Here is a 25,637-nt window from a genome sequence, read left to right on the forward strand (position 1 = left end):
TGATTTTTTTTGTTGAAAATCGTTTATTTCTTCCTTTTACTGAAGTATGTATACATGTATTTTACCAGGTCACTATGAAAGGACACTAAATCCTTTTCAGTAAGTTCCTCATTGGACAATTGGAAGGAAACAGAAGAACATACAGCATCAATTATAAATTGTCTCCTGGCTTTACTCAGTTCTGATGCCCTCTTTTTCGGAGGTGATTTTACTGCAATGGGATCCTCAGGTTCTCCATCGCTTCCAGAATCTGGAGGGATGTCCATTGCATCGTCTGTTTGATGTTGCAATGAATCTTCAGATTCACTTTCCAATTTACATTGAATTTGTTCGTCAGGATCGACAATAAAAATATTGTTTGTTGATGGATCTGATTGATTGGAGGTTTCTGGCGTAGTTTGGCCACCCTGAACTTTACTACTTGGCTTTTTAGAGTCAGCCCTGAGGTACGTTCTTAGGGTTGTAGTGGATGTAGCCTCAGCAGTTTTGATTTGCAATCCGATGGGTTTTTCCTTATTTGAAAAATACTTAAGATTCGCAACTGGTTTTGCGTCTTTGAGGAAAGAACATTTATTGTACCACTTCCAAGTTGAGTTTTCCAGTTTGCCTTCGCTTTTGCTTTTGGTAATCTTTTCATGTTCCATGTTAAACCTCCTTTTAACGTAATGGATAACTTCCTTGAATTTGTCAGCTGCAAGAAATATAAAATATTATACACTCTTCAATGATCTTTTTAAGATTAAACCTGGGAAAATCTTACCCGGAATCCCTCCTCTAGCTGCAATATCTTTAATAATTTGCTTCCTATTTTTGTAGTAGTAATCAGGTTTTTTTGTATTCCAGAGGATTTCATTTTCTTGCATTTCTAAAATCGCAAACTCGACAATGTTGCTCTATGAAAAAGTTATCGTGTTAGTAAAAGTTGTAATGAAATTGTCTGTCTACCTACCACGGCGTGGATTGGTTTTTGAGTTTCCATCCCGCCAATTTCTTCTTGATCCTTTAGAAATTTCCACGGCAACTAGATATGCTTCAAAATCCAAACAAAAACAAAAGCAAAATAAAGCTAAAAATTGTTTGACATTTAAAGTGACCCTATAAATAGTTATTCGGCAGTTGTAGATTCCACGGACGAATCCAACGGTCCATAGGATAATTCCTAGATATATATAATTCGAATTGATCATAAAAGTAACTGTCTGAATCTGAAAATTTAATTTTAATATTCAGAACAATAAAAAGTCTCAATTTCAGTTTTAAAAATTCAATTCAAATCACTTAATATAAAGTCTAAAAATGTAATATTTATACAAAAACTCCATCAAATTTTTGTGAAATTATATTTTACCGAGTTTAAATGTAATTAGGGTAAATTAAGCTAATTCAAAACCTGATCCAAATGTAAATTTTTCGCTACTCCAAATGGAAGCGTCATTGTTTTCATGATAAATATAGTACTAAATTATTATATTTATATATTTTGTATACCACAGTTTCATTATTCAGTTAATTCTGCTCCAAATAAAGTGAAAATCCATTCATATTCACAAATTTTAAATTGTTAATTTATCAGAAAAATTAAAAGTGTACCTTTCCACCATCGGATTTTTCATCGATCGATCCATGTATACCAATGAAAAACACAATGAGGTGACTGTTGTTTATTCGTTTTGTTTAACATTTATTTCATATTTCTGGCTAATTTTAGTTAAATTAAGTGCTAATATTTATTGTTAATGGTACGTGAAATTTTCAAATGAAATAATTACTGATTTCGTGAACAAAAAGGGTTTTTCTAAAGTGTATGCAAATGCTTCAATAGGAAACCCCGGAAATATGATTTTTTGGAGAGATTTTCTTATTGTTTTAGATGATAAATGAAAAAAGACAAGGAATAAGAACAAATCCTGCACTCAAGAGCAAATCAACAAGGTTTTGGAAGCCTTTCGTGGCGGTTTCAGTTACACTGTTTGTCTCCAATTAGAAACTTTCCCATGTCTCCATTTGGATTAATTTGTTTCCAATAGAAGCATTTAACGCTCGCGTATTTTTCTTGTATTTAAAAAGTTTTCAAATTATATCTAAAGAATTTTCACTAAACAGTAACATTCCAGAAGAGTCAAGGAGCAAATTTATATAATTCTCTTATAAAAAAATATGAATTTAATATGTTGAATCTTCTGTCAAAGTTAAAGCGTCTGGAAATGGTTTTGAATTAGGACATTTACCCTAGGTGCCCGCCAAAATCCCAAATGGAATTGTCTTTGGAACTAAAACACAATAACACTTGAAATTATGAAGGTTTTATTTAGTTGGCTGAATGCTCATTTTTCGTTTGAACCTCAATATCCTATCTGAACCTCAATGAATGAACCTCAATATGAACCTCAAAAATGTTGTACATGGACGAAAATGTAGCTGATTAAATTCTCTATAAAACCCACAATACAGATTGTTAGGGACAGTCCTAGTTTTCAAGATATTTTTGATCAAAGTTGCTAAAAAGTTCGGTTTTTCATGTTTTCTGACATAATTTGAGACTACAGCGCCCCTGGTGTCAGTTGTACGAACTTCATCTGTTCAGAGGATATATCGGGCATGTAAAGGACAACAAATTATTCCCTAGTGAGAAATAAATCGGTTCAGCAGAATCGGAGATATAGGCACCCAAGTATCAAAAAACGGCAAAAACGGTTTTTCCTAAATACCAGGCGCAAAATCCAAATGAAATCAAAATGATAAGTATTTTCGTAAATCATTTGACCCTAGCAATAGAAAAAATAGCATGAGAACCCAGGGACAACATCATCGTTGCACAGTGTAATTAGCTTATGTCAGAAAAGTATATTTCTGAAAGCAAGAGGTCTATAAACAAAGTACGTCAATAGTAAAGTTCCGCTGAAACAAAAAATAAAATCACTTTCACTTATAAAATCAAAATTCGAAATTCATTTCGTATATTTCAAAAATTACAAATTTGTATTTAAATGAAAATAATAATTTAGTAACTTTACAATCAATTTTTCATATTTGGATAAAAAGAAAAATATTGGAAAACGTAGAACTATCAAAGAAAAAACAAAATTCAGGATTATCGAACATTTGAGCAACATATTAAAACGATTCTAGCATTTTATCATATGATATTTTATAAGAAATTTATGGTTGAAAACTTCATCAGATAAGTCTTTAAAGAATTAGTTCTAGACCTTGATTTCTTCTCAAAAATTCGATTTCCACTCGGAGATCTCAAGAACTTTCTTTTCAGATTGCGAAAGGTTGATGAATGGTTGATCTTGTTTTGAGAAATAAGTCATGTATTTCATTTTGTCTTGTCGTTAAAGTAAGAATGCATGTACATTATTATGTCGCTGTGGAATGCCACTAAATCATGTTCCGAGAGTTCCTCATTGGACAATTGGAAAGCAATGGAAGAACGTACAGCATCAATTAAAAATTTCCTTTTTTCTTCACTAAATGTCGAGGAACTTTGATCTGGAGGTGATCTGGTTGCAATGGGATCCTCAGGTTCACCTTCACTTGCAGTATCTGTAGGAGTGTCTATTGTATTGTCCTTTTGAGGATCTGTTTCACTAATATCCACTTCTTTATTTCTCTCCTGAGATAAATCTTCAGTCTCATCTTCAAGTTTGCAATGAAATTCTGGATTTTGATCCGCAATTAAGACTTCTGAAGTCGAAACCAATGAACCAGAAGGATCAGAAAACTTTACTTCAGGTGAATTGTATTCAGTTTTAAGAAGTGATTTCCTTGTCCTTGAATATGACTTCAATGCTGTTGATGTAGCTTCTGAAGAATCAGGCGGACGCGCAGTAGAATTATCCCATGATATAGTGAACTTGGGATTTATTCGAGAAGATTTGTTATGGTTCCAGTTTCGAAGGAAAGCGCACCGATCATACCACTTCCAGTTTTTGTAATCATCGGAACCAATACCATTTTTCTCAGCTTCCTTCTTTTTTCTATCCTCCAGAATATATTTCTTTTTTATATAAGAAATAACTTCTGCAAGTCTAGCATCTATAATCGAAATTGGATACTTAGAAACCTATTTTTTTTTTAATAAAACTTTAAAGTTTATTATTTTACCGGGAATGCCAATTTGCTTTGCACATTTTTCCAATAATTTCTTCCTTTCAACCTTGAAGAAATTGGGATGTCTTGTGTTCCAAAGTAATTCATTATTCTTCATTTGTTCTATAGCCTTCTCCACGACATTATTCTTTAATTGAAATTTTATGATACGATCTTTGAATATATGTATTTTTTATAAATTTTCATAAATTGCATACTTACCACTCCATATATAATACACTGAGTTTTTCCGCCAGAACTCATAATTTCACTTACTTTTTTAACACAAAAAACATAAACAAACTAGTGCAGCTGTCAAAAAAGCGTGTTTATGATTTTCCGACGCCCTATAACGTATATTGATAGACATTCTATCAATATCTACAGATTTATCGTTTGTCTAAGTATCAAAACGCAGCAAATATATTCCTAAGCATACAAAGTGCTGTTTTAGAACGTTTTTAGAACCTATGACTTTTGGTTTTTAATTTTAGTGATTGAACAAAAAAATAAAGAAGATGTTAATAAAATCCTGGATTTCTGTTGAAAATAAACTAAAATAAAAGATCAACAGAAAACAATTGATTCAAGAAAACAATTGATAACGAGAGAAAACAGTCAATCCTTTAAGTTTAGGATCAAAAACAGTAATTTAATAGCATAAATGCATTCTTATTTCGCAAAGAAATTGATATAAAAGTAGATTTTATAAATGAAAATTTAAATAAATTATGATGAGACATGTCCTACGAATATCCCATGCAGTATTCTGATTTCTTCTGTTTTTTATAACTCTTAGGTCGAACATTACGATATTGACGCATTTTTTATTGGGTCATGTATTGCTTCCCTATAACCAATATGCGTGGAATTTCTCGATTTCGATAAGGATAAGTCCGCGGATTTTTTTAAGTTTCCGAGAAATTAAACGCATTTTGTCTAATTTTGTATTTTGCCAGTCTAAAGGCATTGTTACAATTTTTTTAAAATTTAATTTTCCGTTCACTGGAATTGACTCCATATATTTCCTTCAGAAATATGCGGAAAATTCCACCAATTCCGCGGAATTTGACTGGAATTTCCGCGGTATTTTCCATAGAAAATTTAGGAAAATTGTTAGACGAATCTTAGTAGAGATTATGATTGAAAAATATGAAAAACAGAATGGGATAGGTTCTCCTCCGTAAATAGGATTTCTGGGATGGGTGAATAAAAGTCTATGAAAGCCTCAAATACTTTATTTTCCACTCTTTTCATTGTTCTATTTTTATATCTTCGCACACATTTTATTTATATTTATTTTTGAAATATGAATGCATTGATTTAACTATAAATCCATGAAATTCAATAACATCATCTTCAGTTATCCTGTCATTGGACAAATGATACTCAACAGCTGAGCATACACCTTTGATTAGGAATTTCTTGTCCAGACCTTCTCTCTTGTCAGAAGCATCTCTTTCCATCACTTCGCCATCCATATCACGCGGAAGGACATGTCCTGCGCTATCTGATAACTGATACTGTTCTTCAGTGAAATAGTTTCCTTCGGGTTTTATATCCATTTCAGAGATTTCAGGATTTGTCAGGGTTGTTGAATCCAACTGGTGAGATTGCGGTTGCGGTACTTTATTGTAAAAAGAACTCTTTGAAGGGCCCGAAAAACCCTCAACAGCAGCGGAAAAGTTCTCAAAGTGAGATTGATTGGAATTATCGTCAGAAGATAAATTGAAGCTATGATTTGTATTCAAGGTTTTCCTTGAACTTTGATCATTTCCCGTCTCTTGAAGAAATGAACAATAATCGTACCATTTCCAATACATTTTGTTCTTATTCATTCCATCACTTTCCAACTTCTTTTGCGTTTTGTAATATTCTCGCTTAATATATTTTATAATATCGGCAAATCTATGAACTAAAAAAATTATTAATATTGTATTTTGTTGATTCTATAATGTTTTTTTTTTAACTTACTATTTATCCCGATTCTTTTAGCTGATTGTCTTATTGCAAGTGTCCTTTTGTGGGAGAAAAATTTGGGATGCTTGGAATCCCAAAGGATTGAATCCCTCTGCATTTCTCTTATGGTGTTTTCTATTTCATCTGACGCTCTGGATTATTTATAAAATTTTTATTAAAAAGTAATTGAAAGAAACAATGCAAAATTATAAAAATAAAACAAACCTGCTCGTCATTGGAGGGATTTTTTTTTTTAATTCTTAGGGAAGCATAAAATAAATCACAAAACGCGAATATCGATCCACTTCACTTGCAAAAAATACTTTTTGACATTACATGGGGTAAAACAAACCCTATAACCGCTGCAGAAAAATCTGGGAAAATCTATGGAGTCAATCCACTACTTTTCCACGCGAACTTCCATGGAAAAACCACTACTATTCCTTGGGAAGTTCTGCAGAACTATCTTAGTTATTTCCATTATTATTTGTCTTCCTGAATATTCCAGTGCGGTAGTTAATTATCTTTACAACTTAATAGTTAATAATATTTAAAATCAAAAGTGATAAGATGCTTCCAAAATTATGTGATTTACATTTTTATTCAATTACAAAGTGAGAGAGACGCTTTGTTAGACGCCAAATGTTAAGAGATATTACTTTACGAACATGGGAACCCCTACAGAAGATATCACGAATCTTCAGTCATTTTTTCTTCTCCCTATACCACTCCATCCTTTATTTGAAAAACCACGTCTTTTGGATTTTCGTTTTTGGATAAGTCTTGAAACTTATCCATGTTGAACTTTCACGCTTGACCGAATTTTTTAAGACCAAAATCCACTCTAGAAGGCCTAATTCTCAAACAATTTGGTTGAAATTGAATTTATTTGAAAGGTCTTGAAAATTCTAATTCAATTGCAACGGCCCCAATGGCCCCAATTGCGCGGGAAATTGTGAAGAATTCCGAGGAGTTTTATACTCATAATCTGCATTTCATTCCGCCCTGTTTGGATATAGGGTTCGATTTATTTATCGAAATGTCGAAAAGCATGTTGTTTACTTTTGATAGGTCCGGCAAACTTTTTCCAATGTAAACACGCAACAATGACTCCTCAGGTGCAAAAAGCTATTCAGGAAATGCAAAATAATTCCATACTTTGGAATACAAAAGATTATCGCTATCTCTCGCCATATCGAACTGCAGTTTTACATGTATCAGCCAGGAGAATGGGAGTATCTCGTAAGTTTATTAATTTACCTTTTGAAGATTACAGAATTAGAATTACTTATTTTACTGATGTAGCTCAAAGACTCAATTTACTTGTGAAGTACATTAAAAAGGAATATAGCAAGACTAGGAAACAATTAGAGGCGCCAGGAAAGGGCAATCAGACCAATGTTCATTGGAAATGGTACAAATATTGTCATTTCCTGAGAGAATTGAAAAATCCACCGAATTATTTAAAACCAGCTGAAATTTCTAATGATAACGACTCATCTGGAAATGCTTCAAACCGCTCAAGTCAAACCCATCAACCTGAAGAGTCTGAACATATTCCCATCAAAGATGAAGAACCTGATGAAGATGATGACGATGATGTAGGATCAGTAACGAAAGTGTACATTGTGGACACTCGTCCACAAATGAAACCTGAAGATCAGGAAGAGGACAGTCGAGAATCAATTCATCATCATTCAGATCCGCCAGGATCAACACACTCGGAAGATGATCATGCGCCAATGGACGAAAGTGATAAGGAACGGGACTCTACCGAAAACAGCAGAAGGCAAGACAAAAGCAACAAGGAATTTCTTATTAAAGGCGTTTGCTCCTCCGTTCGATACAATCTTTCCAATGATAAAATTTCTGAGGATGAAGTCATAGAATTTCATGGAGAATTACTCAAGTACATGCATTCATATTTTAAGAACAAATTCAAATAAAACAATTCTTATTTACAAATTAGTTTTAATTTTTATAGGGTTATGTTACGCATAACCTTAGGGGAATATTGGGATGGTTCGCACAGAGTGAACCTTCAAACAACTCAAATTTTCTCTATGTTTGTAGAGAGTTAGTTCGTCATTTCTTAGCCATAAGATAGATCATTATTAAGCTCATGAAACGAGATGAGAAATGATAGGTCAGCTCTTTGCAAACAAAGAGAAAATTCGCATCGTTTGAAGGTTAACTCTGTGCGAACCATGCCTACATTCCCCTAAATAATATTAAATTTAAATAAGTCTCTCGAATTTTTAATATTAACCTAAAGAAGTTGTAAATATTTTCATTTCCAAGCCGTACAAATTTAAGTAAAGAAGAGGAAGCAGAACTAATTTAAGGTTATGGTCAACATGGCCTTCTTTATTTGGTTAAGAAGTTAGTTAGAGAATTCCGATTATAGGTTAAATTTCTATAATTGATTTATAAATTCGTTATTAATTTAAGGTTATTTGAAATAACCTCCAATTTTATAAAAATTTCATATTTTACTGACGAAAATTATTTTTTTTAACGAATTTAATTTTTGAACTGAACAATTTTAATAGTTTGCTGACCGAACATTTTTTTTCTGGCCCATACTGTGTTGATCGTTTTTTTTTACTAGTCAATTTTAATACTTTACTTTACTGACCAAACTTTGTTTTTTGCTGCCCTAATTAAATATTTTAACTGATCAATTTTTTTTTAATACATTACTGATCAAAGACATTTTTTATTAACGAATATTGGACTAACCAAATTTAGTTTTTTACTGGCCTGATTTAATTTTTATTTACTGATCAATTTTTATTTTTTTACGTTTCTGGCACATCTTTTAGATTAGGAAAATTTCAATTAATCGAAATTCGCAATTTGAACCTCTTCTCAAAAAGAGTATATGCCCTTTCCTGTACCACTCTTTCGGACTCTTCTGCTTTTAACCAATATGGGGCTAACCAAATTTAGTTTTTTATGGCTCTGGCACACCTTTTAGATCAGGAAAATTTCATAAAGTCAAAATTCACGTCCTTTTATTTCTTTAAAGCTTTTCGTAATGTATATTCTACTCTTTCGCACTCTTCTTCTTCTTTTCAACATCACACCAAATTAAATTTAGTTTAGTCCATTTTTAAGTCCGAAAGAGTGGGATAGACTAATGCAAATCTTTTGGGAAAGAAAGACATGTGAATTTTGACTTTATGAATTTTTCCTGTTCCAAAATCGCGATCGAATTGTGCGTAATTAGAGGATACGGCAAAGAATCTCAAGTATCATAAGCTTATCTAGGCTTATCATTGGTTTTTCTAAATCTAAATCAAAATCCAAAAAAACGGAGAGCAATTTCTTTATTTCTTACGTTTTTCTTTGTATGAATGCATATACAAGATCAAATCGCTATGGAAATTGACTAATTCATCTTCAGTCATTCCACTATTGGTCAGATGGAAAGTAAGAGAAGAACGGATGGACTTTATGACAAAATTTTTGTTTTCTCTGTCCCCTGACGCTACCACGGGAGCACTAATAGCATATTGAGATTCTGAATCTGTATCAGAGTCCGACCAGGCAACTGGATTTTGTGAATTGTCCGATTTAATTTTATCATTTCCTGGATTTGGAACAGCGATGAATCTGGTACTAGAGCATGTTGCTTCATCCTCCTCTCCTGGTTTCTCAATTGTTATCTTTCTTTTCAAATTGGAGTGGCTTCTTGTGGTAGAAGTTGGTTCTGTAGGTTTAGGATCTTCTACCTCGCCATCAGGGTCATTTGTGGTTGCTGGCATGAGATACTTCGGTGCTCTCTTTTGCCACTTTCTCAGGAAATCGCAGTGATCGTACCATTTCCAGATCACATTTGCTTCCTTGCCCTCCTTCTTGAGTGTCTCCAGTTGCTTCCTTTGGTATAAACATTTCCTTTTTAAGTAGGCTATCAACTTGGTCAGCCTTTCCTCTGCCGGATTTAAGAACCATTGTAATTACATATTTTTTTGTGAATTTCAATTTTACTTGCCAGTTATATTAAGCCGTCTTGCTGATACTCTGAGAGCTTTAATCCTTTTTACAGTGTGATATTGCAGAAGATTTGTATTCCAAAGGATTGGATATTCTCTCAGTTCTTCTATTACTTCTTCAATATTATTCGCCTATTAATAAGGATAGTCAAATGTATTTAACTTAAAAATACTATATTTTTTATTTTATTACTTACAGTCGGTTCATAATTATCATAAATAACTTTTTGAAAAGTAGAAGACATCCTGACCACTTCAGATCAAGCCAAAATCCCCAGAACGCTATAAGAAAGCATCAAAGTTGACACTTCGATCCAAAATATTTTGTAAGTCCGACGACACATCCTATGGATTTCATATGGACAACTGCTAGAAAATCTGTTCGGCTTAATTTTGAAATGTGAGGTTAGTTTTAACCTTTAAAAAAATAATAATCAATATTGAAATGATTGAATGCATTAAATTTATACGATTTTTAGTTAATCAATCATAAATTTAAATGTTTCAATTAGGATTGTCTAAAAGGGTCAAAATCAAATGTCTCAATCTAAATTTTTTGCAAAATATTTTAGGTTATGCCTAAATTTTTTTTTAAAAATAACCTCTATCATTTAGAAGAACGGATTTATAAGTTTAAAAATCTAACACATTACAAAGGTGAAAGTGAAAAACCGACGAAATAGGATCGGATTTTACATCTCACCTTATGACCATGTCACGTATAAGATTACAGTAGACTAGACTAGACTCTCGCTAATTCGGCTCCTTTAACATCGGGCTACTTTTTATTTCGGGCAGCAGGTAAATTTGAAAAAAGTTTCTTGACATTTTTCAAGTTCGATTATGATTATGAATGAAGCAAATATGCTCAAATTGCCATGCTTTATCTCAGTTGTTATGTTATTTTGCATTATTAAGGGGCTTTCATGAAATTGACCATAAATATGAGCATGTATACTTAATACGAGTATGCAGGTAAACAAAAAATCGTTGCATTTCAAACAATTTGATGCCCGAATTTCTCTCTTATTCGGGTGACATTTCAGTCCCAAGTGGCCGTTTTTTAAAGAGTCTACTGTAATTAAGATTAATTGTCTGAACTGCGAGAATGAAAAAAAAAGATAGCAATTGTTTTTTCTTGCCTCTCTCTCTCTCTCTCTCTCTCGAATTTTCCCACTACGTACAAAGTTGGCAGCAATACCATTACTCGAAAACTGGCCGGATCACAGTCGGCACGTATGGAAAATTGCTAGAATTGCCTGTAATACGATTCAGAAAGCAATTATTACGAACAGTAATATCTTACTCATCGTATTACTCCACTAGAGTGTACTCTTTCTAACACACATGATTTTTCATTTGAAATTTTGCATACCATATTAGCTCTCTTTCCGGCTTTTCTTAATATTAATATTAATCTTATAATGTGATACCAGGGTCAGTTAAAAAATTAAATCAGGTGAATAAAAAACTGAATTTAGTTGGCACAATATTTGTGATTAGAAGACTAAATTCAGTCAGTAAAATATGAAAATCGATCAGTTAAAAAATTAAATTCAGTCAGTAAAAAATTAAATTTGGCCAGTAATGGCTCCGACACAACTTTTGAGATCAGGAAAAATTCACAAAGTTAAAATTTACATCCCTTTCTTTTCTAAAAACTTAACATATGTCTATCCTACTCTTTCACGCACTTGTCTTCTTCTTTTGAGCATCACAGCAAATTAAATTTAGTTCAAGCCAATTTTGAGTCTGAAAGAATGGGATAGACTAATGCAAATATGCAAGTCTTTTGGGAGAGAAAGGGATGTGAATTTTGACTTTATGAATTTGCAAATCTCATGAAAAAGTAAGAGAAGCGAATTTTGTTTTCATGTAATAATGCCGACCTAAAAGGTCTGCTGAATGCATAAAAATTAAAATTGATCAGTAAAGGCTCCGTCACACCTTTTACGTTAGAAAAATTTAATGAAATCGAAATTCGCTTCCCTTCTTTTTCAAAAGTTTTTCATATGTCTATCCTACTCTTCCGCACTCTTCTTCTTTCTCTAAACGTCACAGCAATATCAATTTATTTTAATTCAATTTTAAATGCTAAAAAATGGGGTAGGCATATACAGAATATTTGAGGAAGGGGTGCGAATTTTGATTTCTTGAAAAAAAAAAAAATTCCTAATCTAAAAGGTGTGCCAAAGCCATAAAAAATACGTAATTAAAAAAATCAGTTAGCACTAAAATTGGTCAAAAAATTGAAGTCGGTCAGAAGGAGGTTAAATTCAGTTAGTCAAATATTAAACTTAATCAATAAATAAAAATTAAATCAGGACAGTTTAAGCCGCTGCCACAACTTTTAGATCTGGTGAAATTCGATTTTTCACTAGATGAACTTTTATGACGCTGAATATGCTAACAAAATAATTTTAAAACTGTTAGGTTAGATCAGTTAGATAGAAGATCTTTCTCTAATGCTCTGCTTCTGTAAAACTTTATGAGTTGAAATAAAATTAATTTTAAATTTAAAAGAAAAACCTAAGAACAATTAAAGTTTGAAAAATTGCAAATTAAAGATTTATTAAAAAAGCAGATTTGACTTTCTGGAAATTGAACATATTCGGAATTTTCGTTTAAATTTTAAATAGTGTTTTTAAGGTTATGTTCGGCATAACCTCACAAACCTTAAATTGTTAATTAATTTCTTAGCAAAAAAAAGCATTACTTATATCAATTTATAAACCAATAATTTTTATTATATTTCAGTTTATTTTGAGCTTGTGTTAGTCCTAACCGAAAAAATTAAACATCTTACAGGGAGTTCCGTTTTGAGTGACATTTTCGGGACCGATAAAAGCCCGCTAGAGCACCCTAATGATACAAAAAGACTGCATATTTCTGCGCAGTACATATTTTTGGAATAAAGTTACTGAAATACAACTGAAAAATGCATTTTAAAGTCACCGCATAAAAAGTTGCATTCAACATTTCGTTGTATTAGGTAATTCATAGAGAAGGTCATTCACTTCGATGTCTCTCAAAGCGGAACTGCCTTATTCATTTTGGATTTTATCATAAATAAAACCAAGCCTCTGAGTTACATTCATTTATTCCTCAAACTCAAAAAGATCGATATACAAATTCAAGAAACATGTTATAATAACGTACAGTACAGATCAATCGGTTACAGAGTAGTTTTATCTTTTAAGAAAACCCCCCATAAAAGTCAGGTCTACAAGTTCGAGCAATGTGCAAAGTCTTAAAAAAAACCTTTTAACTGCTTCTCGATGCAAATTTAATTTATTTCATAAAATACTGGTGCATGTATCTAATAAGTTCGCTGTGAAAATCTGCCAAATCGTCCTGAGAAACATTTCTGTTGCACAAATCAAATTTTACCGATGCAATTGTGCTTTCAATGATGAATTTTCTCTTGGAACTATCATCTTCCGGTGATTTTTCAGATTTAACAGGATTATCTTCCGTTTTGCAATTAATCCCGGAATCTGGGTCAAGGATAAAGACTTTAGGCGCCGGTGGGGATTCCAGAGAATCATGCTCAGTTTTAATGTAGACAGCTTCAGTGCTCATTGGAGTGGCTACAGGAATGGCTTTCTGAGGGACAACTTGGTAATTTTGCATCATAAAATGAGGATCTGGATACAATGGCAAATATTCCTGTGGTTCCTTCAGGAAGTGGCACTTCCAGTACCATTTCCAGCAAGTTCTCTCTCTAACCTCAGGATCATCCGATTGCAAACGGATAACTTCCTCTGCATATTTCTTTTTTACATATCTTATTAGATTCGACAGTCTTTCAACTATAAGATATAGCCAAATTGATTATAAATATAGTCAAACTTAGATATTTTTAATAAAAATTACCAGAGAGATCAGTTCTTTTTGCAGATATTTCTATAGCCTGTTGTCTAGCTGGAGTATTATATTGAGGATGTTTGGTATTCCAAAGAATATCAGACGCTCTCATCTCATTAATGGCTCTCACAACTTCATTCTACATCATAAATATAATATCTATAACTAAAGTTTTTCAAATTTCCTAAAATTACTCACAATTATAACACCCCCTTGACCACTTGACATTTCTACAAATATCCTTTTCTTCTGCTTTTTTTCTGTAAAACAGCAAGCCGTGAAACCACAGATGTAAACAAAACTGACACAAACTGTTAAACTGTCAAAAACAGCTGATTTTTTACGTAACCATGGCAACCCCCGTCCGCGGCTTAGGAAAATCATAGGACAAATCGTAAACATGGCGAAGATTTTCTAGCACTTTTTGAAATGTCGAACACTTCCCATTAAAAAAAACCGGCAGAATTCGAGTAGAATTCAGCGGAAAATGTCCCCATTCGTCTGTGGAATATTTGCAGATAAATCTACAAAAAATCGTCGAATCCTAAACAGATTTTTTTCAATACAGTAGAGACTCGATATAGGCCATCGCTCTATAGTCCACAATTTATCGACCGTTGATTTCAAAACACTGATTTTAAGTTAGGTTATGTTTTTTAGTATGCGACATGCATAATTATTTTAATATTTTTGGCAAATTTTATTGAGTAGTTGTGATAATTGTGATCCATAATGAAGAGAGCGAGGACAAGTACCACAATCGCAAAGAAAGTGGAAGCCGTCGAGCAATTTCAATACTAAAAATCGTTGATAATTTTAAAAATTACATGGACTATAGTGCGACCCAAGTGTCAAATTTGAAACGAAATATGGACTATAGCGAGACTCTACTGTACATTTTTTTAATGGTAATTATACACTAGAAGCAATTTTCGCCAAAAATTACCTTTTTTTTAAATCTGATGTTTCTGCCTACAAGGATAGGAAAAATTTTAGGCATTTTTTTTAAAGAAATCGCTCATAGTGTGTAGAGGCCTTTAAGGCGTAAATTCTCAAAACAAGAATAAGAAAATTTAAAGATTTATAAGAAACCTGAAAAGTGCCCAAGAGGCGTTAAATCTGTCAAATGCTTTGATATCTTGAAATCCAGAAATTGGAAGTAATTCCCAGGAGCTCGGAGGTGCTTAGAATTATCAAGATATTAACAATTTGAAGAGTTTTATACAGAATTCGCTCTTGATAATGGATACACTAGACTCTCCCTCAAATGGGCATTTGGGGCAAAATGTCATCCGGTTTATCGATAGATTTGGGCGTCAAAGCCTTTTTAAATTCCACAAAAAGCGCTCAATTATAAGGAATCACTATAAAATAGGAAGAACTACAGCGAATTTGAGCAAATTAGCTTCATAATTAAACGAGAAAATTGTCAACAAAATCTTTCGCCCGATTGAAAAAGAGCCGATTTGAGTGAGAGTCTACTGTATTTGTGAAGGATTTAAAAAAATAGTATACATTAAGGCGTGTTTTAACAAAAAAAAAAGATTTCACAAATTTATTCCAAATGTTAGGTGAAGGGCCATTGGAGGGGTGCCTTGATAGCTCGAAGGTGGCAGAGGTGGCAGAGCAATCACGAAATTAGCAGAATTTTGGGGTAATTGAGGCCAAGGGGTTTTACTTCAACTGGCCAGCGCTAGCGCTTCATCAGCAGTTGAAGTATTTGAAGAAAAGAGATTTATCTCAAGCGCACCGCGCTCGCAGACAGATCCCTTGGAAGGACTAACTGAAACTGGAACTCTGGAATTTCCATTAAAACACGTGAGTTGAGTTAAACTCACTTTTTCTTCCTTGCTGCATCACCTTCTAGAGGCTAATATGCACGAGGAGTTGCTCTTTCAAGAGGAGAAATTTTAAAGGCGTTTATGCTCCAATTTTCTCTGTATATGAAGTAATAATTCTTAGTACTAAATCCCTTAACAAAGTGGAGAGAGAAAGAAATTCCCGAAGTCATCGATATACACGCCCACCTTTTATGAGGAAAATTTACTGATACATAGGTCAACATAAGTCAACATAAATTGTAATGAACTGATCTATAGAAATAGGAAATTTTCATTGTATTCTTATGAAAACATACAAAAGTAAACTGTTAATAAAAACCAAACTATGGCCCAAATTATTTTCTAATCTTCATTATTATCTAACGATTTAATAGTGTAGAAATATATTCCAAAATGAATAAATCCCCCACGATAATTCTAAATGCTAAAATTCTCCCATTGAATATTGATAATAATTTTCTTTATGCAATAAAATTTAACATATTTTTCTTAACTATTTAATAATATTCTTAATTATTTTCTTCTAAACTAAAAACCCCTGTGTGAACATTAGTCAAGCTTGCATAATTGTATGTGCATAATTCCGTCAGGTACATAATCCCGAAGTGCATAATGCCGGGACTGACAGTGTATAGCTCAAAGCAACTCAAAATCATCAGCCTACACTTCCAAACAATTTTAGGATTACAAAACATGCAACCAGAGGAGGGACTTTCAATCGTTTACGTTCCTTTTTTTTTAAAGAAACGCTAAGCCGGCGATGGCCGCAAGGGAAAAGGGAAATATTAATCTGATGAATTAAACTGAATTTAATTTAATATCTTCAGAATAAAAATCTTGGATTTTAAAAATATTTGACTGGCAATCCAATGGCAGTATAAAAACTAATATTTGTTACCGTGAAATTAGGAAACTTTTGAACTTGATCTTGTACTCATAATTGAGCCAAGAATTTAAAGATGCACATTTACATAGAATTACATAATTTTCACTAGAAGATACTTATAAAAAATTAGATTTTTTATTATTTGATTTTAAATTTTGATAAAAACTTATCAAAGAATTTGGAATTAACACTTGGAAGGACCCTAGTGGCAGTCGCTGCCAATTTAGTTTTCAATTTAATTTTTTATAGTGAAGAATATATCATTTCTCCTGGAGACATGATTGAATGCGTGCAGAATTTATCTGGCTATTTTTCCGTTATAAAATTTTTAATAAAAATTAAATATTAATGTAAATATATTGCAAAAACAAAAAACTGCGCTCGGAAGGACCAAGTGGCAGTTGCTGCCATATGCATTTTATATGAGGGTTTGACGTTCTGCAGATGTTATTTTCTTGATTATTAATGTTTAAAAGCCTTAAAAGAACATATTGAAAGTGTTTTTGCTAATTATTGAGATGAAATATAGGGAAAAGTGACATACCTTTAAATGCGTCAAAATCAGAATGTTTCAGTTTTTCTCTTATTTCCCAAAGCTAAAATTCCATTTTGTTAAGTGAAGTTAATAGAAAATAGTTAATAGTATTAACTATTGTTCATAAAGTAGAATTTTTGCTTTGAAAAATAAGAGAAAAATTAAAAATTCAAAGGTTGCCGCATTCAAAGGCAGACCACTTTCCCTTACTCCATGATTCTGATAAAGATGAAAACATTGAATGGTGAGAAATCTTTAGATACAGTGCCCAAGGAGATAAAATTTCTGATTCAGACACCAGAAAAGAACTGACTGAGGCTCCGAATGTTAAAATATATGTAAAAATATTAAAATATTATGTAAAATCTGATAAGTGGCAGCGGCTGCCACTTGGTCCTTCCGTGACACTTTTAGTTAGGGTTCTACGAAGTGTTAAACACAAACATTGCTGTCGACTTTCTGTAGATTATCTCTGTGGAATGTCTCTCGAAAATCCATGGACTTCCACCGAAAACTACCGTTGGAATTCAAAACACCGACTGTGTAATACGGGGGCGAAGTCTTATTTATAGGGCGTTGGACCATCCTTAAATTTTTGACGCCAAGTTTTGAGAAAAAGTCGAATTTTGAGGGTTCCTAGAAGATCCTGAAGTAGAGATGCGTGGTGATAAGAATGTTGCAAGGGTAATAGCCGAGATGAGAAAAAATGAGGCTCTGTGGAACACGAAAGATCCGAAATTCTTGCCTTCTGTCAGACAACAAGCTGCAAAGGACACAGCAAAAAAACTGGGAATCACACGTAAGTCCTCCTGCTTTACTCTAAGAAGCTCCCAGCAGGACAGTAATTAATTGCCTTTACAGATAAGCAGTGCGCCGATTTGGTTTATTACGTGAAGAGGAGATATTTGAATGAGTATCGAGATCGCAAAGACAGGGAACACGAAGGGAAGGATGACGAGGATCTGAATTGGAAATGGTTTGACCAGTGTGAATTCCTGAAACCCTTAGTCCATATGGAAAAGAAATCATCTCGCTCGAGATCGAGAAGTCCAAATAGTCCACAGAAAAAAGACGATGACGATGTCATGATTCTTGATCCGGACACTGAATTTGTCTGCATATCGGACAATGAGTCAGGGAATGGAAAAGAGGATTATGATGATCAGAATGGGTTATCAATGGAGGAAGATCCAATTGATACTCAGTCATTTGTACCGGAAAACCATAGAATCGAGGAACCAATGGTAACAATACCAACAAAATCCGAAAAGGACGACAAGAAATTCCTCATTGAAGCTATTTGCTCCACAATGAAATTTCAATTGGAAAATTCAAATTGTACAAATGAAAAATTAGTATTATTTCACAGCGATATCATTAAGTACATGCACATGCACTTCAAGAAACGCAGGAAATAAAATAGTTATCCTGGAAAGTAATTGGAAGTTTTATTTTTAATCCTCCATGTATGCCCCAGTTAGACTTACGACTTAAGCCGAGAAACGGCTTAGTCGCTTAGTGGGAAATCTACCCCCCGGCAAGTTGTTTTTTTTTTGTGGGAAATTGATGGGAAATTAGTCAAATCATTATTTTGATCATAGTTTAGTCGTTTTTTGAGGTAAGTCCTAAGTGTGCTAGGGCATTAGAATTGGAACCTTTGAAAATGAAAGAAGAAAAAACAAAAATACTGACTCCAGTGCTTTTGTGGTGACACTATGAACTTCCAAAGTTAAAAAAAATATGTAGAAAATTCAAAGACCTTTCCGAAATGGCCAAATTTACACAAATCGGTCCATAAATGGGAAAGTTATTCAAGAATATCTTCAAAAATTGAAAATCGACCAAAGAAATCGTACGTCTGCTTTTTATGTCCTTTATGGTTTTCCTTTTTTTTGTTTTTTTTTTAGAAAGTGGCCTAAAAGCTCTTGCAGGAGCTTAATGGATTTTAAAAATTCTGGGAAAATCTTTTTTAACCTAAAAAGCAAGTTAGAAAAGTAAGGTTATATTCACCATAACCTTACCAAGTTAGTTTTTTAATGGACAAAGTACGACACAACGCAACGTCAAAATTCTTCAAATATAAACATTTCTACCATTTAATTTTATTGCAGAAAGAAATTGAGCGATTTTTTTAACAAAATTTTGGTTATTTTCATTTTTTTAACCTTATATCTTCCGTTTTCGTTTCAAGAGAGATATCAAATTCTAATATCAAGAAATCTTATAGAATTGTGATAATTATAGAACAAACAAGATCCATTGAGCACATTGAGCCTGATTTTCTTTTTATTAGTGAAAGAGTTTATTCAAAATTTTGAGGTTATGAATTATCTAACCTAAAAAAAGAAGTTTATCTCACTCTAACCCTCCTCACTAACAATATATTCGGGTTCAAATTATCATGTAGGGTGAATGTCCTAAATTCAAAACCATTTCCAGACGCTTTAACTTTGAAAGAAAAGATTCAACACATTAAGTTCATATTTTTTCTGAAGTGAATTACATAAATTTGCTCCTTGACTCTTCTAGAATGTTACTGTTTAGTGAAAATTCTTTAGATATAATTTGAAAACTTCTTAAATACAAGAAAAATACGCGAGTGTAAAATGCTTCTTTGGGAAACATATTAATCCAAATGGAGACAAGGGAAAGTTTCTAATTGGAGACAAACAGTGTAAGTGAAACCGCGACGAAAGGCTTCCAAAACTTTGTTGAGTTGCGTTTGAGTGCAGGATTTGTTCTTATTCCTAGTCTTTTCTCCTTTCACATCTAAAACAATAAGAAAATCTCTCCAAAAAAATCATATTTCCGGAGTTTCCTATTGAAGCATTTGCATACACTTTAGACTAAAATGTTTTATTTGCGTTACGACGATCTGATTTCGTCAAAATGAAAAGCCTAATGCAATAAATGGGGAGAAAATTCAACTCCGGCTCTTTTATAATAAAAAAACAACCTTTTTTCTATTTTTTAATTCCATTTGTAAATTGAAAATCATAAAAAATCAAATAACAAATCAAATGGACTTACCCAGGAGGCTTCTGATTAGCTGGCATTGGGTCTTCCTTTGTCTTTATTAACTTTATTGTGGAGGGAATTCCATTTCTTGGCATTTTCCTTGTAAACATTCACATGGAGTTTCTTCGAAACGATAAACCCAAATGGCGTACTCTGTAGTCTATTGATCTTTCCCGCCAATTCCGCCACAATTTTACCCCTCAACTCTCCCGAAGATGCCTCAAACAGGCATTCAACAACCCTGGAACCGAACTTATTGATGGCCAGATCCACCAAGAAGTTCATCAGATGATTCACAAAGGACACACGCGACTTCTCCCCAACGAATTGGGACGAGAAGAAGGCGTTGGCGATGAAAGATCCTTTAGCTGAATTGAGATAAGTCACCAACTGATCCGGCGAGATGCTAAGGATACTCTGGATAATGTCGATGGGTTTGCGGAAATTCAACATTTCTTGCAAAATAACTGAACCGTGAATGTGAATAAAGTTAGATGAATCCTTCAGAACATGCTCATGAGGCTTCAATTTGAGCACGCAAACTGCAAAGTTTCCCTCCTTCGGACACTCCAAGGCTCGTCGGAGGCTCTGAAAAGAAAAATTTTAGTGATTTCTATTCAGATTTTCATTATATTACTGTGAAAATAAAACACTTTGCAATTTGAGATTGTGATTTGCAAAGTTGAATTTTAATTGGATTTTACAGGAAAATTTTTCTTTTTGGACTTTGCAAAATTTTTTCGCCAAACTCCAAAGTGCAAAGTGGATTACTTTGCAATTTTCAAAAAAACAATGAAAATTTTATATTTATAATTTTAGTCGACAAAAACATGAAAAATATCATTAAAATACTTGAAGTATTTTTTTTTGACGAAATAATGCAAATTTTGTAAAATAATACCAAAGATACCAAAAGGATATTTCATTGAATTTAATTTTATTTGAACAAAATTTTCGTAAATTCTTTATATTATGTCAAAATAATAAAGAAAATAAGATTTTTACCTTTTAAATATATTTTAAAAAATTATAAAGATTACATGACAAATCTTTTTTTTTCTAAGTAAGAATGATTTTTTTATAAAAGCTTTGTAAAGAAACTGGTAGGGCAGGTTTCGCAAACAAGAATAAAATCAATAAAATAAGTAGCAAGAGAAAGGAGCCATGTTCTGTTGTGAATTGGTATGAGATTTACTTGGGAGAAAAGGAAGGTATCAATTGAGAAATCCTATCCCTAGAATTGTCGAAGAATCCCGTGGGTACGTTTGACTATAATAAATGAACTTTTAACTTGTTCACAACTATTTTAACTTCCAAAAAAGAGGTGGCAAAGCGTCCCAAAATGCACGAACTCCTAACTAAGATGCTATACCTAAAAAGAATACTTTTGCATCATTTACCGCTTCCCCGTTCTAAACTAAACCGATTTAAACCGATTTTACTCCGGAAGTCGGTCATTAACTCTAAGACGGCGATGGCCGCATAAACGCAAAACATACAATTACTTGAAAAGGACTCCATTGTAAGCACAATAAATAAATAAATAATTTAAAAAACCGATTCATAAATCAATTAAAAGATCCCATAAAAAGGTTTAGAAGAGTAATAAAATTGATTTTCAGACAAAAATTATATATCGGTTTATAACCGGTTCATTATCGATTCACAACCAATTTGAACCGATTTATAAATCACTCAAAATATTTCCCAAAACATACCTCAGGAATAATTTAATAATTTAATTGAATTTCCTATAAAAATTAGTTATGGGTTGTGAACCGATTGGAACCGGATCAGTTTTATATGAAATTCAAAGGCCTTTCCAACGAACCCAAATATGATCCCATTCGCTTGATAAATATGTTCTCTAGAGCCTTTTTAACGTTTGTCCTTGAAAAACCGTTTTTAGGAATGATTCAACGGTATTTTCGCATATGGTCAAATATTCTCCTAGGTAGGGTAAATGTCCTAATTCAAAACCATTACCAGACACTTTAACTTTGACAGAAGATTCAACACATTAAGTTCATATTTTTTCTGAAGAGAATTACAGAAATTTGCTCCTTGACTCTTCTAGAATGTTTAGTGAAAATTCCTTTTCCTTAGATATAATTTGAAAACTTCTTAAATGCAAGAAAAATACGCGAGCGTAAAATGCTTCTATTGGAGACATATTAATCCAAATGGAGACAAGGGAAAGTTTCTAATTGGAGACAAACAGTGTAACTGCAAACGTGACGAAAGACTTTCAAAACCTTGTTGAGTTGCTCTTGAGTGCAGGATTTGTTCTTATTCCTGGTCTTTTCTCCTTTCCCATCTAAAACAATAAGAAAATCTCTCCAAAAATCATATTTCCGGGGTTTCCTATTGAAGCATTTGCAGACACTTCATAAAAACCCTTTTTGTTCACGAAATCAGTAATTATTTCATTTGAAAACTTCACGTACCGTTAACAATAAAAGTTAACACTGAATTTAACTAAAATTAGCCAGAAATATGGTATAAATGTTAAACAAAACGAGTAAATAACAATCACGTCATTGTGTTTTTCATTGGAAAACACGGTCGATCGATGAAAAAAATCGATGGTGAAAAGGTACACTTTTAATTTTTCTGAGAAATTAACAAATTAAAATTTGTGAATATAAATGGATTTTCGCTTTATTTGGAGCAAAATTAACTAAATAATGAAACTGTGGTTTAGAAAATATATAAATATAATAATTTAGTACTGTATTTATCGTGAAAACAATGACGTTTCCATTTGGAGTAGCGAAAAGTTTCCATTTGGAGCAGGTTTTGAATTAGCTTAATTTACCCTAATCTCTAACACATATCCAAAAATGAAAAAAAAATCGCAAGAAGAGTTTTCCAGCAATCCTAAAAATATGGTTTTGGATGGGAGGGGGAAGGTAGGAAGAAAACGAGGGGCATGTTAACGATCCTTAGGTCGACTTTTGCGGGGGTCCCCCGAAGGTTCCAAGACGCTATCTCTTACCGTTTGCAGGGATTAGGTTTGAATAATTCGCAGGGACTTTGCACTTTGCATTTATACTTTTCAAATCATAAAAGTATGAATAAAAAGTATTTAAAATTAAGAATACTGGAAGAAATTAAATTAGCAATGCTTGAATTGTTTATTTTTTAGTTTTTGCAATAAAAATAAAAACTCTTCACTTTGCATTTTTGTTTGCAATGAAAGAAACTTTGGGAATTTTTACAGAAAAGCTTCCAATATATTTTCCCTAAATTTTTATTAAAAAGAAAGTAGAAAAAATAAGTCAAAGAGAAATTAAGAAAAAGGCCATTTGGAAATAGTATTTGGTGTTTTTGAAATAAAAAATGCAAAGCGCAATTTTTCAAAAAATCAATTTGTTGCAAAACAGGAAAAGTGCCAAAATGCTTAACTTTTAGAATGCACTTTTCCTGCAATTACTCGTTTCAAATTTGACTTGAGAGGATTTTCATTTTGTTTAAAATACTTTTATATTTTTTCTAATTTTTAGTCTTTAAAAATCAATGCATCAATGCAAAGTCTTTGACTTTGCATTTTCGTTCACAATGTAAAGACTTTGCAATCCTTACTGAAAAGCTTTGTATGAAATGTTAATAAAAGAAAATAATAAAAACGAATTTAAATAGAATTGAAACGAAATCTTTTGCAATTGCACATCTTTCCACTCTGCACTTTTCAAATAAAAATTGCAAAGTGCAAAGTTTCCAAGTAAAATACTTTTTAAAGAAAATTATTTTAGAAAATTGCTTTAGTTCACTGAGAAAAAAAGAGGGTGCGATTAACTTTTTTTTCCTCGTAGCTTTAACACTTTTTAGGTGTAAAAATATATCAACATTTTTTAATGTTAATTTTACACATTTTAAGGGTAAAATCAACATGAAAGAAGGGTAACTTTAACCCCTTAATACACCTAAAAAGGGTAATATTTACACCGTTTTCGGATCAATACTGCAGGGTAAAATAAACATTTTCGGAATGTTATTTTAACTTTTTCGGATTTCTCTCAGTGTTCGATTTTTGCAATCAAAATTCAACTTTTCACTTTGCATTTTTAATTGCAAAGTAGCAGCTGTGGGGCAAAATTTTAATTTTTGGGTAAACCTACCTTGATGAATTGGTTCTGATTGATCTCTAGCCTTTTGCAGGCCAGGCAGAGCGCCAGAATAATTCCCGTGTGTCCAGTCTGGAGAATCTCTGCGAAATGTGGCTCGAGTTCTGTGAAGCAAATGTTGAATTCGTCCTTGTTCTTCATATTGTCCAGCAATTTTTGCACAGAGAAATTGGCTGATTTCAGGAGACTCAACTCCTTGAAATTCCCCTGGAAGAGCCTCAGGAAGATCTTTGTAAAGAGTTTATTCCCCGCTACGCTGATTAACACTTCCAGGAATCTTATTGAGCTCTCAGTGCTGAAGAGTTTGTGCAGTTTCGATGGTGATTCTTGGTCCTCTTCGGGTGTTTCTGAGGTGTTTGGTTCCGTGAAGAATCCCCCGATGGATTTCAGGGTGTTTTTGTCAACTCGAGCCAGGGCTTGAATCAGAAACTGCAGGAGCCCTGACGTCAATTCCTGGTACGGGAAGTCAGCAAAGAAGGGCCAATCTCTCAGACGGGCAACATATTCCTTGAACATCTCTGTCCATTCACCGGGAATGGGCACCTTTTCCTCCAAAATCCTTCCGCTGAGGGTCGTTAAGCATGTCCGGATGACATGATTAGCATATGAATCCCAGACAAATTCCTCCAAATTGTTAAGGAGGAATTTACTACAAGTCTCTACGAAGGATTTGCTCTGGGACAGATTCCCTGGAGGGATTCCATCTTCCGTTTTTATCTTCTTTTCGGGAGGTTCATCCTCAACCGAATTCTTAGTAAGATATCTCATTGCAGAGATGGAAATGAGCTTTTCAAGGACATGGGAGGAAAACCCATTGAGACAGAGTGATCGAATGTCAGCCTTAAAGGCTTCCTGATACTCTCCAAGAGTCTCATCAGAGCAAAATTCCAGGAGATTCTCAATCACTTTCGATGCAATCTGATGCGATGACAGAACAATCTCCCGGCCTTTTGTCTGTTCAATTACATTGGTGGCTAGTAGCTCTACAGAAGAATGAGAAGAATTTCCTCAATCCTCCTTTGGAAAACTTAGAAAATTGCTTTTTCTTACCTTTGCTCTCATCATTGGACGCTTCCCTCAGCACCGTGAGAATTCCCATGAAGTATTTCGCATCTTCTTCACTCACATCACCATTTGAAAGATGTTCTTTTGACCGAAAATAATTCCTCACTGATTTATTTATATTATTCTTCCTTTTTGGCTTCTTTTTCCTCCTTGAATTCCCAGTTTGATCCATTTTTATCACACAAAAATTTTTGTTTTGATTTTCAAATTCTCACGTGCTTTGACAGTTGCACAACTGGCCATTTT

General features: G+C 33.1%; 8 protein-coding genes across 8 annotated transcripts; 2 read left to right on the plus strand and 6 right to left on the minus strand.

The window, feature by feature from the left end:
* Positions 1-3: 3 nt before the first annotated feature.
* On the minus strand, positions 4-1,101 carry LOC129802107 (uncharacterized). The gene is made up of 3 exons (XM_055847685.1): positions 950-1,101; positions 761-893; positions 4-691 (listed from the first exon to the last, which is right to left on the minus strand). Exons 1-3 carry the CDS (start codon positions 977-979, stop codon positions 24-26), a joined length of 831 nt encoding a protein of 276 aa, XP_055703660.1. The 5' UTR covers positions 980-1,101; the 3' UTR covers positions 4-23.
* A 2,198-nt stretch (positions 1,102-3,299) lies between these two features.
* On the minus strand, positions 3,300-4,444 carry LOC129802105 (uncharacterized). The gene is made up of 3 exons (XM_055847683.1): positions 4,318-4,444; positions 4,111-4,243; positions 3,300-4,041 (listed from the first exon to the last, which is right to left on the minus strand). The coding sequence occupies exons 1-3, from the start codon at positions 4,357-4,359 to the stop codon at positions 3,323-3,325; spliced, it is 894 nt and encodes a 297-aa protein (XP_055703658.1). The 5' UTR covers positions 4,360-4,444; the 3' UTR covers positions 3,300-3,322.
* Positions 4,445-5,315: 871 nt separating this feature from the next.
* Positions 5,316-6,396, minus strand: LOC129802110 (uncharacterized). The gene is made up of 3 exons (XM_055847690.1): positions 6,280-6,396; positions 6,070-6,206; positions 5,316-6,010 (listed from the first exon to the last, which is right to left on the minus strand). The coding sequence occupies exons 1-3, from the start codon at positions 6,288-6,290 to the stop codon at positions 5,382-5,384; spliced, it is 777 nt and encodes a 258-aa protein (XP_055703665.1). The 5' UTR covers positions 6,291-6,396; the 3' UTR covers positions 5,316-5,381.
* A 700-nt stretch (positions 6,397-7,096) lies between these two features.
* On the plus strand, positions 7,097-8,013 carry LOC129802111 (uncharacterized). The gene is made up of 2 exons (XM_055847691.1): positions 7,097-7,296; positions 7,360-8,013. The coding sequence occupies exons 1-2, from the start codon at positions 7,161-7,163 to the stop codon at positions 7,998-8,000; spliced, it is 777 nt and encodes a 258-aa protein (XP_055703666.1). The 5' UTR covers positions 7,097-7,160; the 3' UTR covers positions 8,001-8,013.
* A 1,356-nt stretch (positions 8,014-9,369) lies between these two features.
* On the minus strand, positions 9,370-10,359 carry LOC129802109 (uncharacterized). The gene is made up of 3 exons (XM_055847689.1): positions 10,250-10,359; positions 10,052-10,184; positions 9,370-9,991 (listed from the first exon to the last, which is right to left on the minus strand). Exons 1-3 carry the CDS (start codon positions 10,295-10,297, stop codon positions 9,387-9,389), a joined length of 786 nt encoding a protein of 261 aa, XP_055703664.1. The 5' UTR covers positions 10,298-10,359; the 3' UTR covers positions 9,370-9,386.
* A 2,775-nt stretch (positions 10,360-13,134) lies between these two features.
* Positions 13,135-14,253, minus strand: LOC129802115 (uncharacterized). The gene is made up of 3 exons (XM_055847699.1): positions 14,118-14,253; positions 13,929-14,058; positions 13,135-13,864 (listed from the first exon to the last, which is right to left on the minus strand). The coding sequence occupies exons 1-3, from the start codon at positions 14,145-14,147 to the stop codon at positions 13,344-13,346; spliced, it is 681 nt and encodes a 226-aa protein (XP_055703674.1). The 5' UTR covers positions 14,148-14,253; the 3' UTR covers positions 13,135-13,343.
* Positions 14,254-17,737: 3,484 nt separating this feature from the next.
* On the plus strand, positions 17,738-18,620 carry LOC129802114 (uncharacterized). Its single transcript, XM_055847698.1, has 2 exons — positions 17,738-17,980; positions 18,043-18,620. Exons 1-2 carry the CDS (start codon positions 17,839-17,841, stop codon positions 18,597-18,599), a joined length of 699 nt encoding a protein of 232 aa, XP_055703673.1. The 5' UTR covers positions 17,738-17,838; the 3' UTR covers positions 18,600-18,620.
* A 1,423-nt stretch (positions 18,621-20,043) lies between these two features.
* Positions 20,044-25,636, minus strand: LOC129802090 (nucleolar protein 9). Its single transcript, XM_055847660.1, has 3 exons — positions 25,377-25,636; positions 24,321-25,309; positions 20,044-20,787 (listed from the first exon to the last, which is right to left on the minus strand). The coding sequence occupies exons 1-3, from the start codon at positions 25,561-25,563 to the stop codon at positions 20,227-20,229; spliced, it is 1,737 nt and encodes a 578-aa protein (XP_055703635.1). The 5' UTR covers positions 25,564-25,636; the 3' UTR covers positions 20,044-20,226.
* Position 25,637: the final 1 nt, after the last annotated feature.

The sequence above is a fragment of the Phlebotomus papatasi genome, chromosome 2 (genome assembly GCF_024763615.1).
Source record: "Phlebotomus papatasi isolate M1 chromosome 2, Ppap_2.1, whole genome shotgun sequence".
Classification (NCBI taxonomy): domain Eukaryota; kingdom Metazoa; phylum Arthropoda; class Insecta; order Diptera; family Psychodidae; genus Phlebotomus; species Phlebotomus papatasi.